Source organism: Volvox carteri, assembly GCF_000143455.1.
Source record: "Volvox carteri f. nagariensis unplaced genomic scaffold VOLCAscaffold_42, whole genome shotgun sequence".
NCBI classification, from domain to species: Eukaryota; Viridiplantae; Chlorophyta; class Chlorophyceae; order Chlamydomonadales; family Volvocaceae; genus Volvox; species Volvox carteri.
Window position 1 is genome coordinate 165650 of NW_003307585.1, and position 14224 is coordinate 179873.

At 61.1% G+C, this 14224-nt stretch overlaps 1 protein-coding gene across 1 annotated transcript; it reads right to left on the minus strand.

Moving 5' to 3' along the window:
• Positions 1–1192: 1192 nt before the first annotated feature.
• VOLCADRAFT_118691 (uncharacterized protein) lies at positions 1193–13984 on the minus strand (the record flags this gene model as incomplete). Its single annotated transcript, XM_002954353.1, has 8 exons — positions 1193–2233; positions 2282–2485; positions 2886–3737; positions 4790–5425; positions 5770–12270; positions 12667–13026; positions 13506–13670; positions 13844–13984. 8 exons carry the CDS (start codon positions 13982–13984, stop codon positions 1193–1195), a joined length of 9900 nt encoding a protein of 3299 aa, XP_002954399.1.
• Positions 13985–14224: the final 240 nt, after the last annotated feature.

Sequence of the window (14224 nt, forward strand, 5' to 3'; positions counted from 1 at the left end):
CCAGCTGGAAGCGGAGGAAGCATCAGATAATGCAAGAATCTATAAAAAAATGCTGCATCCCAAAGCCCAGGAATCAATGCCGGCTAATGGAATGTTTTTTTAATGTGTGCACAAAGTGCGCTTATGTGACAGGAAAAGATCTTGAACCAAAAAAACAGTTGATGGCGCTGACATGGGTGAGATGGGTGTAGCAGTCGCTTCGCAGTATACTTCCACAAAGGCAAAGCCACGTATGACTGCCAAGTAGGATAGGCAAGAGCAATTTGTGGACTGTTTCTGCAGTCCTTGGAAATTGTCAAATCTCGTAAAAAAACTGAGCACACAGTCCCTATACACTACAGTCTTGTCCCGACAGGCAGCCCATGCCAACAAATCACTGATCCACCGTTCCACAGAAGTATAGGGAGGGACCACACACTGCAATAATTGCATTACGAAAGTAGCTCCCAACAACAGCCAAGTACCAAAGAAGCCTTCAGAGTTTATTGGTGGATTATGGCCCTTGGGCCCCTTCAGGGCTCGTATGGGCCCATTACATCTTTGGAGAGTAATGCAACTCATGGTGTCACGCACACACACATATATGTCAAAGCAACTGCCCCCACTGTAAAATACACAGCCGCCCTCCAAGCAGCGGTGTCCTGCCCTGCATGCCAAAAGACTCAGCCACCACCTACAATGAAGAAAGGCGGCACCTCGTCTTCCCCGGCTTGGTTCTGTTCCAATCGTTTTTGAAGAGAAAACCCTTGTAAAAACTAAAATTTGGGAGATGAAACCCCCAAATCCTAAAACCCTAAGGTCCTGTTCCAGTTCTGTCTCTGTTTAGTGCCTGTTCAAAGGTATCTATCCATTTTACTATCCGCCATGCTTCCAAACCACCGAAAAATCCGGCTAATTCTTTCAGCGAGCGGCACGTCTCCTGTCATCTATTGGATAGGTGCCAGCTTTGCATAAGAGTTCAAAGCCCGTATGCCTTTCAGCATCAGCGCCACAAATCCACTTGTGTGCCGCCACCCATATCGACGAACCGCACTCCTGCCCGCAACAGGCCTTCCACTCAATGGCGCTCCATCGTACTTTCCAGCCAAGTTTCGAGACCAAGGAATGTCGTCTCTTCCAGGACCTATCTGCTGCTTGCCTGCTCTGCATCGCGCTATCTCGGTGCTGGGCGCGAACCCCGCAAGAGGTAGAGCTAAAGAGTGTTCCATATATCACCCAGCGTGCTGAATTCGTTGCTACCGCCTCCAACACTTGCCGATGCGTGAGGAGGCTTTGCAGTTCCTACGCTGCCAGCAACTCCCGCTGCTGCATGTACCGGAGCTTGCGCCGCTGCAACCTGGGCTGCCTGTTGTGGTGCATGCTGGCCAGCCCCTGTGACGTGTGTGTCCACCAGCCGGGCTGCCTGCATCGTCGTCAGCACCTGTTCCCTAGACAACCGGCGCTGCTGAGCCTGCTGCTGTATATGCAGCTGCTGTGTATGCTGCTGCTGTTGAAGGCGCTGATGGATCAGGAGCGCCGCTCGCTGCCCCTCTGGCGGGACCCTTGGAAGGAGGTGCTGATGATGAACAGGAGCAGGTTGCGGGTGTGGTGCAGGTGTGGCGTCCCCAGTGAGCACCGGTGACTGCGCACGCGTCTCGGCGGCAGTCAGCTGGGGCTGCGAAGGCGCCTGAGCCAGAGGCCGCTGCTGCGGGTGCAGAGGAGCCAAGGGGGCACCCGTCGCCGCTGCCAATTGCACAGTAGGTGCTGGCACGGACGGGGCGCCTGCACGCCTTGTCATGGCGTGCGCAGCGGCGTGCGCAGCGCCATACTGCGCCAAGGTGACTGCCACCGGCGGCCTGAGATGCGGCACGGCCGCCGCAGCAGCAGTAGCTGTCGCCGAACCTGTCTGCTCTAGACCTGGCGCAGCAGACTGCAGATGCTGTCGCGCTCCTGGCATCGCTATGGCCGAGGGCCCTGCCACAGCTGGTGGTGATAGGCTCGGAGGTCCCATTGCGGTCGCTACACGAGTTGCCGCCGCTGCAGCAGCTGCTGCTATAGCTGCTGCAAGGTCCGGATTGACCCTACCTGCGGGGGCCCCGGCTACTGCTACAGCTGCGGCAGTGTGTAACTCGCCGCCTGATGAACCTCCGGCGGTGTGGGTACCCTGAAACGCGGCCTGCCCCACACCAGGCGTCGCCACTGCTGCCGCCGCGGCCCCCGGCACGGACGCTGCCGCCACGGTCGCAGGCACGGGCTGCGGCTGCGATTGCAGTACCGTTAAAAGCCCCGGATGCAACCGCACCTGGGCTCTCCAGTACTGTAAGAGCGTTGTCAGGAACTGCAGATGGGCCATTGTAATGCCTCTGCCCGCCAACGCTCGCTCCACAGGCGGCGGCAGCACCATGCCGCTGGCGCGCAGCGCCTGCGCGGCAGCAGCTGCCACCATGTCTATGGACAGCTCCCTCTCGTGCCCCACCACATTTTGAAGTTCACCTTCCATCGCGGTCTGCAGGACATGCCAGGACACGTCGACGCAGAGCCAGCGGGGCTTCAGGACGAAACGTATATCTAATAATCCAAACGGTGACGGCGACTACGTAACTCTCTCCAACAGTAAAGCTCACATCGAAGCCATCCATGCATGGCCGTAACCACTAGCAGAATATGACGGATAAATAAGCAAGAAAGAAGGATAATGCGCGCTTTAGCATCTACGGTCAAGATTGCGTCATGAGGGACAAAGTGCACAATGTCCCAAAATGCACCAGCAAAAATAAGTCGCCAGGCAGGAAGGGAAGGAACGAAGTTTGGATACACCTTTCACACTCAAGCATATACATGCCCAAGCCGCGCACGGCCATGCTCTCGCGCACGGCAACCCTCCGCAGCTGATCCCGTACCCCTACCTGGACGTTGAAGGCGTGCGACAGCTGCAGGCCTTGGTACTCGAACGACATGACATAATTTCGGGTGCCGTTAGAAAACACCTCCGAAGGTGTCCAGCCGCGCACTCGGATGGTCACAAGGGGCGCTTGTTGCTGCTGATCCGCGGGAGGCTGGGCCTGAACGTGCGGCTGAGGCAGAGGCTGAGGGGCCGGCATGCCTTGTGCTAGGACCACGGCGTAGAGCCGCAACATGACATCCCGGTAAGTCTGCGGAAGCCTGCTTAGCATCATTGAGAACTCCTGCAGTAACGGCATGTTACCCTGTTGCTGCGTCTGTTGCTGTCGTTGCTGCAGCACCTGAGCCTGTTGTTGCGGTTGTGTCTGTTCTTGCGGCTGTTGTGCCTGCTGAGGTCGCGGTTGCTGCTGCTGCTGCTGTCCTGGCGGCTGCCGTTGCCGTTGTCGCCGTTGTCGCGGTTGCTGCAGCGCTGGCTGCTGGCGCTGTTGAGGCGGCAGCTGTCGAGACGCATGTCCACGCAACTGTTGCTGCAATTGCAACTGATGCAGAGATTGTATTCGATGCTGTAAATGCTGAAGATGCTGTGACAGCTGTTGCTGCTGCTGCTGCTGTAGCGGCTGCTGTGGCCCAGAAAGCCCTGTAGTGTGGTCGGCCGGCGCCGCGCCCTCGTCAGCCCCCTGGTCGCCCCCCTCGCCCTCCTCCGCGGCCCCCTCTGCCTGCCTCTCCAAACGGCGCTGCTTCCGAGCCTCAAGAATCTCCTCCCAGCACATCCCCAGCCGGGATTCAGTCGAGTCTCCTACTCCCAACACCGCCGCCTGGCGCGGCCATGGCTTCGCGAAGACGCCGATGACCGCCGTCTACACGGAGGAAGGTCGCGGAAAGGCGGCAGCGGGAACGGCAAGGGCAGCGTCGCTGCGCGGTGCGGTGGCGCTAGACAAGTGCAAACCCTCTCAATGCTTGGGGGCTTTTTCACGAAAGAGATTAACAATCTCAATCATCTCTTTTCACCTCTTTTTCTCTCTCAATCATTCCATCCTACTGGATTACTATAGACATATAGCAGCCAGCCACGCGTTTGCTGAATATCAGGACTCCCGGGGCCTGCTTTGGGAAAGCCTGGACAGCAGGTCTCGCGCATGGCACGACATGTTAAAATGGCGACGCACGTGCGATGGTGCAACATCCAGCCCTTTCACCATCTTCCTGGGAAACATGGAGGTTGCTGGTCCTCACAAAATTCATCAATCGTTTTATTTTGGACCTCGCTTGCGGCGTTTCCTAGGCTGCGTACCAAGCCAACCGGCCAACAGTAGAACCCAGCTCGCAGACGTGGCAGTTTGCAGGGACACCGACGCTGTGTCTGTATACCAGCCCAGCAGAGAGGAGCTCAGCCGCAATGGCAACGAGATTGGCAAACGGCGGCAATGCGCAGTTCACGCCACGCCATGGCCTTACACCTACCTTGACCAGCTGGGAACACCCGCCCGGCTTCTGAGTCAAAGGTGTGCCGCAGCCCGCAGTGGCGCCCACCTTCAGGAGAGCATTCATGCGGCATAATACCTGCCAAAACTCCTCCTGGAGGGGAAGCACGCATTGGGCTCCTTAGAACCTAAAAAAAGCATGTGCCTTTGTCAAGTGTGTTTGGGGGGGAGAATGAAAGTGCAATGTAATATATACGGGCAAAACACTTAGGAGTCGCCAATCCAGGTGGCGGTTTCGCGAGGGTCACCGGGGCGCGGGGCAGGTGCAAGCGGTGTACGGCGTAACCAAGGTCATGAGGACGCTCAACACGGCATGACGACAGGGTCCGGCGACTGAAAAAATTGTACTTAGAATTGCAAGGTTGGAAGCGCCGCTCAGATCATGTCCGTTTTCGGCAGCCATTCCCTTCTGCAGCCCCGCCGCTCACCGTCCGGTACACCTGGCGTGCCGACCAGAACAGCTCCAGCAGCCATCGCAACATTCCAGAGAGGTCCTCCTGCGGTCGTGAGAGCTGTGAGTCCGGGTGTCCCAAGTGCACTGCCACAGCAGCCGCAGCCTCCGGCGGCGCGAAGGTTCCAGCTCCTGCACCCTGACTGTTGCGCGGCCCCGCAGATCCCGGCAGTGGCGCTGCCGCAGCAGCCGCCACCGCCGTCGCCGCCGGTGTTGCCGCCGCCGCCGCCGCCACAGAATCAAGCTCCCTTGCTCCATGCTCCGTGGCTGTATGGACTCTCCCCAGCGGCTGCGTCCCCTGTACCGCCTCCATTCTCGCTTTCTCCAGGTAGAAGGCCACGGTGAACAAGGCGGAGGTGCGGGCTACTGCAAGACACGCGGCGGCTAACATGGCCTCGTTGCAGACAGCACCCGGTGGAGTCGCTTCGGCAGCAGCGGACGACGCGGCTGCTGCTGCTGCATCCGTAGCATCTGCAGCGGCCGTGGCGGCGCCCTCGGTGGATGTGATAGCTGTGGCGTCGGCAGCGCTGGTCCCTGCATTGCCGCCTGGGGCGCTGCTGGGGCTGGTGTTGCGTGACATTGCCGTGAGCCGCGCGATCAAGGGAAATGGAGCCTGTCGACGATTGGATATGAGCAAGATCGTGTAAATGTGAAGTGGGGTGGCGAAGGTGGACAAAATAAAGCAAGCGAGCTAGTTGGCTTGGGATGCAGCAGAGATCGGGTTTTTTAGGCGTAAAGGATCCCCCTAATTCGCCTAATGGAATGCGAAGATAGACAGACGACCAAAGCCGTTGACAAGTACCCATAAAGACGTGCGCGCTATACCGCACGCCGCCAGTGCACCACGCGCGCGCGGCTCCCTTACACCGCACCCTCTCCTCCTTTCCGCTTCCCATCCTGCTCCGTCCTGGCCACTTCCCTCCTGCCCTGATCCTGTCCCGTTCACCGCAACCCCACCTCCCGGAGCTCCTCCATCGTTAGCTTCTCCAGCAGCGGCACCAGGTCATCCAGCAGGCCAAACTCTTGCCAGGTGCGCAGCAGCAGGGGATCTACTTGAAGGGAGCGAACATAGGTTGACTGTGCCGCGACTACAGCGGCTGCTGCCGCCGCCGCCTCGGCAACAGCCGCGCCCTCAGCTGGTGCGGCAGCGACGGCGGTTCCTGTATCAATGGCCGCCGGCACAGGCCCAACGTGCTCCTTGCTGTTCTCAGACGCGCTACCGTCGACGTCCGCCGAGCTCGCAGCGTGCAGCCCCAGGTCGGCGCCATCAACGTCCCCCCCGGTGCCGTTGCCATCAGCAGCAATGCGCGCAGTGCCTTGCAAATCGCCAGCTGCAAAAGCCTCCTCCCCCACAAAGTCGAAGCTTACGTCCAGGACGTCGCCCGCGTCCAAGCCGTCCGCCAGGCAATCGCCGCCTTCTTCAGCAATACCATCACCGTCACCGCTGTCGCCCTGCGCCAGGTTGTTGCCAGCATCATCGAGTCTTTCTAGGTGTGGGGACCCTTGGGCGGCCTCCGGCGAGATTCCCATGTCCGCATCGGTATTGGTCCCGACAACTGCAGCATTGGAAGGAAAACCAGCATGCAGGACCCCGGCCTCTGCTTCAACGGACGGACGGACCCCGGCCTCTGCTTCAACGGACGGACGGACCCCGGCCTCTGCTTCAACGGACGGACTCTCCGTCCGATCCGTGCCCCTTAGAACCCTCATCAGTTCCTGTTCGAATTCCCCAGGTGGTGTCCACGCGGGAGGAGACTCAGAACCCATCGCTGCGCAGGCGGCTGCCGCTACAACCGCAGGTGCTGCAGCAGCAGCATCCTCCAGCTGAATATCCTGTCCTACAGACAGCGGCACGCTCGCTATACCGTTGCCACTAGCCTCGGCACCACTTCCCGCCTGCTGATGCTGTGGCTGCTGCACTGCCTCTGATGTGCCCTCTGCACCATCCGGTCTAGAGGTCGCCGCCGTTGCGTCCGTCCCCTCCTGTGCCAGCGGCGCTGGGGGTGGTGTCACTGGCGGCGGTGCTAGCCCCAGCATTTCCCGCAGCACCCCTGCGTCCAACAGCTGCCGCAGGAGAGCTGCTCCGGTCTCCGCCTGCCCAGGCCCCTGCGGCAGCGCTGCCACCTGGCATAAGCCGTTGCCCAGCCACACTGCCAGTGCTACTACAGCAAGCCAGTCCCAGCCACCGCTGCCACCGCCACCCCCGGGCAGACTGCTCCCCCGCGCCTCGGCAGCGGCGGTCCTAAAACCACCAGTTGCTTGGGCTGGGCCGCGCACCGTGACAGCGAGCCCCACCTCCTTCAGGCCCATGGCACCTTGTATTGCGCAGCTGTGTAGCTGCACCTGCACATCCAGCTCCGCCACGTGGCGGCCCTCCGCCGCCGCCGCGGCGTGCGGCCACCTGCACAGAAAGCCGTAGGTCGTGCACATCCTGGTCGACGGCGCGGCTGAGGCGCCCCTGGCAAACGAGCCGAATGGACCAAACCCCACGCTGCCGATTCTGGGAACGGAGCCCCCGGCTCTGCCCGTCATGGAGCCGCTGCGACCGTTACCAACCGGGTGTTCCGAGCCGCCACTTGGAGGACCGCCGCCACCTCCGATATCGCCGGCGCATGTCACTTGCAGATGCAAGCAGTACCCGACCTGCAGCTGAGGCGACATGTGAATGAGCATGAGTCGGTCTGCCAATCCGGAGGTACGGGGTTGCGACTCAGGTCCTCGCAGGTACAGATGGCCACCCTCGGACCCGTCGCCGCCGATTCTGAGGCCGGTAGCGTGCAAGTGCTGCAACGCAGCATCTAGCGCCCGAAAATGGTGTGCCAGCACCAGCCTGTTGTCTGGATTGGCGGCGTGACAGAGCTGGACCTGCAGCCTTGCCTGCTGCAGGCACTGCACGGCTGCTAAGGCGGCAGGTTGGGGCGTGGAGGAGTGCGCAATCCGTTCCGCCACATCCTGGATGCTGCGAAGCATCGACGGCGACCAACCACCTTGAACTGACAGGCCCCCAGCGCGAGCACGCTCCGGGGCGGCAGCCCAGCAAGTGGACGTAGCAGCCCCTAACGAACTGGTCGGTTGCTGAGGCATCGGCAGCGGTGGTGGCAGCAGCAGCCTAGGGCCGGCAGTTGTAGCTGCGCATGCTGGCGCAGCCGCAGCATTGTCAGCTGCTTGCTGGTCCCCGCCGAGCACCGCCAAACTTGGCTGCTGCTGTTCCTGCTGCTTCGCTACCGCAGAGTGGAGCAGCTCCTGCCCACGTTGCTCGGCCGACGTGTCCGCTGTCGGTAGCACAGGCGAAAGTGACGCAACGCCGTCCGAAGACGAATGCATTCCAGGTTGCGCGTCTACAGCCACGGCCACCGCACCGCCCAGTACAGCGGGGCCACTCCCAAGATCGCCACCATCCCCCGCGACCTCCTCCTCCTGCTGCTCCTGGGCCCGCAGCAGTCCTCCATCATGCGCTGTGAGTGGGCTCGGGTTGCCTGTTTCCGGAGCGGCCGCCGAGGCGCCCACCTCTTGCCGATCGGCAGTCGCCGTCTCCTCTGCAAATGAGTACCAGAGGTTTAGAGCCAGCGGGCCACGGGATGTCCAAGATCGGTGTGTGGGCGCCAGCCCAAGCACTGGGGCCTCGTCCGCGGGGCCTTCCTGACGCGCATCGTCGACTTCGACGCTGGCTGGCTGCTGCTGACGAAGACCTTCAACAGGGCCCCCTTGTTGTTGCTGCTGTTGCTGCTGTGAGTGGGGTTGGTCGCCTTGCCCCATTTGTTGTTGTTGCATCTGCTGTTCTTGCTGGTGTGGTACCTGTGCACTGCCACAGCTATTCTCGCCGTCGTTCTGACCGTCCTCATGCGCCGTACGGTAGCTGCTGGAGTCCTCGTCGCCGTCCGTTGGTAGGCCGTATTCGTCGAGCACTGGCGGACGAGGTGGAGGCACCGACGCCTCCCTGGCGGCGGAAGCCGGTGTCTGCAACTGCCCCTGCACCTGTGTACCCGATGCCGTCGCACCCTGGCCTGAGGCCGCACTAGGGCTGGAAGCTCTCAGCGGCACCAAACGTCTCTTCCGAAGTTGGGGGCTCCAGGAAGGGGATCTCATTGCCGGCACAGGCGCAACAACGGCGGCTAGGACAGGATTAGCGGCATCAGCACCATGGCGCCTTTCAGTGCCTGGTATAGCCGCTGAGTAGGCGGCGGCCTCTGCATGCGCAGCCTCTGCGCCTACAGCAGGAGAAGGCGAAGGTTCAGGCCGCCCGCCATTGTGTGTGGCGGACTGTCCCTGCGGATCGCGCTGATCAGGAGGCCGCAGCGGGGTTGGTGCCGCCATCTCCAGCAGCTGCAGACCCCGCCGGCTGCTTGCCCCCTGCTCTGCAGCCCCCGAGCCCGCAGCCATAGCGCCCTGTCCAGCCGAGCAACTGGTAGTGGCGCTGCCACTGCCGGACCCCACGGCCGCCAGCAGGCGCCGTACACGGGCATCACCGTCATCCTCGCCACTGCCATTACGTTCATCATCCGGTTCGCCGTTGCTGCTGTCGTCGCCAAACCTTGCAAAGCCGCGCCCGCGGAAGGGGCGCGCATCCACACCTATATCTTTGCCCGCGCGCTCGCCGCTTCCGCCAGGGTTATCATCCCCGCCGCCGTCAGCCCCTACAGGGGCATTCAGAAGATCTTTCCCCGACGGCCGTTGCCACCCGCCCTGCCATTCGTCCGCATCGACCTGGGACTCAACCGCGTGCTGCCAGGGCCCCATCAAATCGGGGCTTCGTTGGTGTGGCCGACTACGCAGGCGGCGGCTCTCTGGTGCCGGAGAGGCTAGGCGATGGATCAGGCTTGCGCTCAAGCTGGACGTGGTGCCGTCAGAATCGGAGGATCTGGCCTCAGCGTCTGCGCCGGAAAGCACCGGGCGGTCGGCACTCGCCCCACCGGGAACAGCTTCCGCCGGCCCACCACCTGCAACGCCATCGGCGGACACGTATCGGCTGGTAACCGCAGGGGCCGCCAAAGCCTGCTGCTGGACAACGTCTCCTGTGGCTTCAGACGCCGGTGCAGCTGGCTCCTTGGGTCCCTCCCAGTGTGCTACTGCTACTGACACACGAACCCCACCGCCGTCAGGGGCCACCGTTACACCAGCAGGCGCTATGACGCCCAAGGGTGCAGCCGCAGCTCCTGTATCGGAGCGCTGCCCAGTACCCATGTCCGCTCTGGCCACGTCCCCGTCCCCCGGCAGGTCCCCAATTGCCGCATCCTGCTCCTCGCCCCCGCAGGACTGTTCTTGCTGGCTAAGCACCAGTTCCAGCGGCTGTGACTCGTCCCCGTTCACTGCACTTGGCTTGTGCGCTTCGAGAGGCTCCGCGACGCTAACGGCGCGGCCGCCATCAGGAATTCTCACATGCGCTTTTGAAGGCATCACAGAGGCTCCAGGACCGGGCCCCGGAACCAGCACTTGTCGGCCCAGGCCTCCTGCCTCCTCCTGCGCTTGCTGCAGCGTCTCCTCAATCGGCCAGAGTTGCACTCGGCCTTGCGGCTCTGACTCCAGGGGCAGCACGAAATCAGGCAGGGTTACCCCTCCATGTGCAGCGTCGAAGCAGCTGACAGATGCACCAGCAGCGCCAACAGGAGGACCATGACCGGGCCCTCTACGGCAGATGCCTGGCCCTCCGACGGGTTGGGACGCAGCATCTGTCGTTCCAGCGAGCTTCGACATCGCTGGGCGAACGTCTGCAGGGGTCTGTCCATCAGCGGGTTGATGAACAATGACCGCCACACCGCCCATCAGTGTGCCCCCCCCGTTGACCCCGCCCATGTCACCTGCCGCCCATACACTACCGCCAACAGCCAAGCCATCATGGCCGCTACGGCCTTCACCTGAAACTTCTGGAGCCATAGCAACGTTTCCTTCCGCTGCACCTGTTATGCCATGCCCCCCAAACTCTTCTGATGCTACACCGGGCACTTTGCTGGCTTCGCCACGGCTGCTGCCAGTTCCATCAGCACCCGCCTTTGCGAAAACATCCTTGCCGCGCTCCGTTCCACCATTGCTACCGTGCTCCATGCCGGCTGCACGGTCGTCCTTGGGTTTGGAGACGAGGGCCTCGGCTTCCCCAGCCTCGGCTCCCGGTGAGGAAGGCCTCAGGCCTCTCCTCTGCGCCAGCAGGATCGCAAGATCGATTGTGTTAAGTGACTGATCCTCGCTGCCAAGCAGAGGCTGCTCCACGTGCTGCTGCTGCTCAGGCGGCCGTGACTGCTGGTTTTGCCGAGGTGCCACATGCTGATGTGGCGGCGGCTGTCCCGGCTGCTGCCCTTTCGAGGACTCCTTCCGCCTCTGCGAGCCTTGCGGTGTCGGTTTCTTCGCCTGGGGCGGTGGCGGCGGCGGCATCCGCAGTGCGTCCTGTATAACACTTTGCGATGTGCCTGGGCACTTCCGTTTTAGAGCCCTAGCCTCGTCCTGGTCGCGCTGGGTCTCATCATCGCCGCCCCCAGCGGGCGCCTGAGCAACTTCGCGTTCGCCAGGCGCACCTGGAATGGACTGCTGCCGCTGAGCTTGCGGGGACATAGAGATCTTTAATTGCGGCTGCGAGGTAGGCACCTGCGGCGCCAGGCGCTGTTTCTTGGGTAGATTGGAAGGTTTCTGCTGCTGGTGGAGTTGCTGCTCCTGTGGCGACGACTTGTCTGAAGGCCGCGCCTGCTGTGGTGGCTGCTGCTGACCTGGTTGCTGCTGCTGAATCCGTTCCTGGTTCTGTTGAGTCTGCTGATCCGCCTGAGAGACCACCCGGCCGTCCCCCTGTTGCTGGTGATGTTGCTGCGCGGCCTGATCCTTGCCCTCCTGCATCGTCGCTAATCCTCGCCTGTGCCGCTTCTTGCTGCTGTTTCGCCGCTTCGCCTCTGAACTGGGTTCCTCAGGCAGACTGCAGCATGCTCCCATCTCCGCTGCCGGTTGACCATGTTGCTGCAACACCGTCCCCCCATTCCCCGCGACCCCTGAGACACCCAAATCCGCCACCGCAGCCCCACCATTGCATGGCACATGATCATCCCGCCCCGTTTCCACCCCACGCTGAGCTCGCCTTGTCCCGTCCTTTGCTCCATCTGTAGGCGGCCTCCTAGCCGGCATCACCGTCGCCGTCGTGCCCTGCTTCCCCTCCTCGCTTTGCACTGCTGCAGTATGCTGGCCAGTGGCGGCTCCAGCAGTGCCCCTGACCACCGCTTGCCCGTCGGCCTCTGCCGGCCTCAGCTGCACGGTCCCAACCTCGCGGCCCAGCACTGCCTCACTGCTGTGGCCACGTGCCACCATGCGCTCCGCTGCAAAGCTCGGCAGCGCACAAATACGATTGATGGACGTCGGAACCCCATTTCCACCAGAGCTGGGCGGATCCGGCCCGAAGTGTAACAGCGTAACGCCGAGCAGCACTTCACCAGTGGTTGCCTCTTGCTGGGTATTGGTGGGCTCATGAACCCACGCATCCCATTCCACCTGTTGGCGTGAGGGACAAGGCATCAGGGAACGTCTGGTGCCCCGCTACAAGTAGGCAAAGTGCCAACAGGGTCTAATAGGAGTATTAAAACCGAGAGACACACACACAGTTACATTATGACGATTGTTAGTCTGGGGTTTAGGTGGCGTTAGGCAGCTTGCGAAGCAACGACCCACCTAATCCACACGCGTTCCCAGCCTTCTAACCCCTATATATGCACAAATTCTCATAAGAAGTTTGCGCAATACTATTTCCATTCCAGCCCTTGCACCATGCCCTCTACCCTTCCCACGTCCTTTCCCCTCGCAAGCGGTTTTGCCCCCTGCCGTTTCCTTTCCGGACTCTCTTTCCCTAGACGTGGCCCTGCCTGCCCCACGGGTCCCACACGGGCGCACCTGTACCGCCGGGCTCTTCTTGGAGGCCTTTACGATAGTACCCGAGTACCAACGGCCCGCTGGCAACTCCTCATGGTAAAAGACATGAAGCCGAAGACCTTCCAGCCAGCTAAGCGACCGCGGCTCCTTGGGAACCTCGCCCACCCGAGCCAGCCCTAGAGCGCCTCCCCCAGTCCCGACAGCAGGGGGGGTAACACCGTCCGCAGCCAAGTAGCTCAGGGCGGGCTGCGAGCCACCGGGCTCCCCTGGAGCGTTGCTGCAGTTGCGCTTATGGGGATGAACACCAGATGCGGCTGCTACTGTCTGTGCCTCTGCCTTATTTAGGTGAAGCAGGTAACTCCACAATGTTCGCTGTTGCAACTAGGTCATGAAACGGGGAAATCACCGGCAGACACGTCCAGCACGGCCAAGAAGGGACGAGTCAGCCGTATGCGGCAGTCAACCATGACAAATCTCAACAATAAGTACTGCTGGAGTCAAGCTACGATGCAAACGGCATTACCAAGCGCACACCAATCTAATCAGCGCGACTGGTGTTTTCCGATGGTTTAGGGGACATCGGCGACAGTAACGCAGGATTTGAAGCCCAGGCTCAAAGGGTCTGCGGCTACAGGATTCGTCAGGGGCTAGATGCCGTTGTGACGCCACTCAACGAAACAGATCTGGGCGTCACAGGCCTTCCTGTTGTTCTTTGAGAGGCCATGTCGTAAGATGCTGCGAAAGAAGGCGACGAATGCATAAGTTGAGCCCATAAGAGAGCAGACACAAGATGTTTTTGACCTATCATGTACTGATGAAACTTGGCCGGCATGTGACCACGAAACCCGGAGCTGTCGTACCTTGTTTGCCTCAACGCCCGTAGGTTGCTGGTTGGACGTTCCCGCCCCGTCGGATTGCGGCCCAGGGACAACGTGCACGAGTTGGAGCAGTAAACGGCGAAAGTGATCCGCCTGCTTACTCGCGTCAATACCAGTAATCCGAGTGTCTGTACAATGCTCATGCCACTGTGGGAGGTTAAAGAGCCGGCCCCGAAAAGGTGTGGCTCCTCCCCCTCCAGGGCCCCCCTGCCTGTCACCGCTGACCGCTTCTCCCGTATCCGCGAAATTACGACACCAGCCACAGGTGCAGCATACGAGGATGTTGTGTGCCTCCGCATCATGGGCTGCAAAACACGCACAACGTCAGCACGCGCGCCAAAAGCGATCCCTGACGGAATCCCGTTAGCATACCTCCGATAACCCGAGCCCGTCTCGGTGGTTCTCCACACGCCAGCCAGAGCGGCGGTAAGGTCGCCGCGACCCGCGACAAATTCAAACATATTTTCTGCAGGCCGTTCCGTAAAAACCTTTATACAATATGAAGCACAGTGCCACCTAGTGGAACAGGTGTAGATAGATCCTGACTGAAGGTGCTACCCCCGATGTCATCGCCAAGGTTAACGCACCGTCGCAGGCTTTGACCTGGCCTTGTCTGTATTCCGCTTTCGAGGAGTGACAAAATGTGCAAGCTGTTCTTCTAGAGACAAGCCCTCAATGTCATCCGAGCTTCGGTTTGGGCG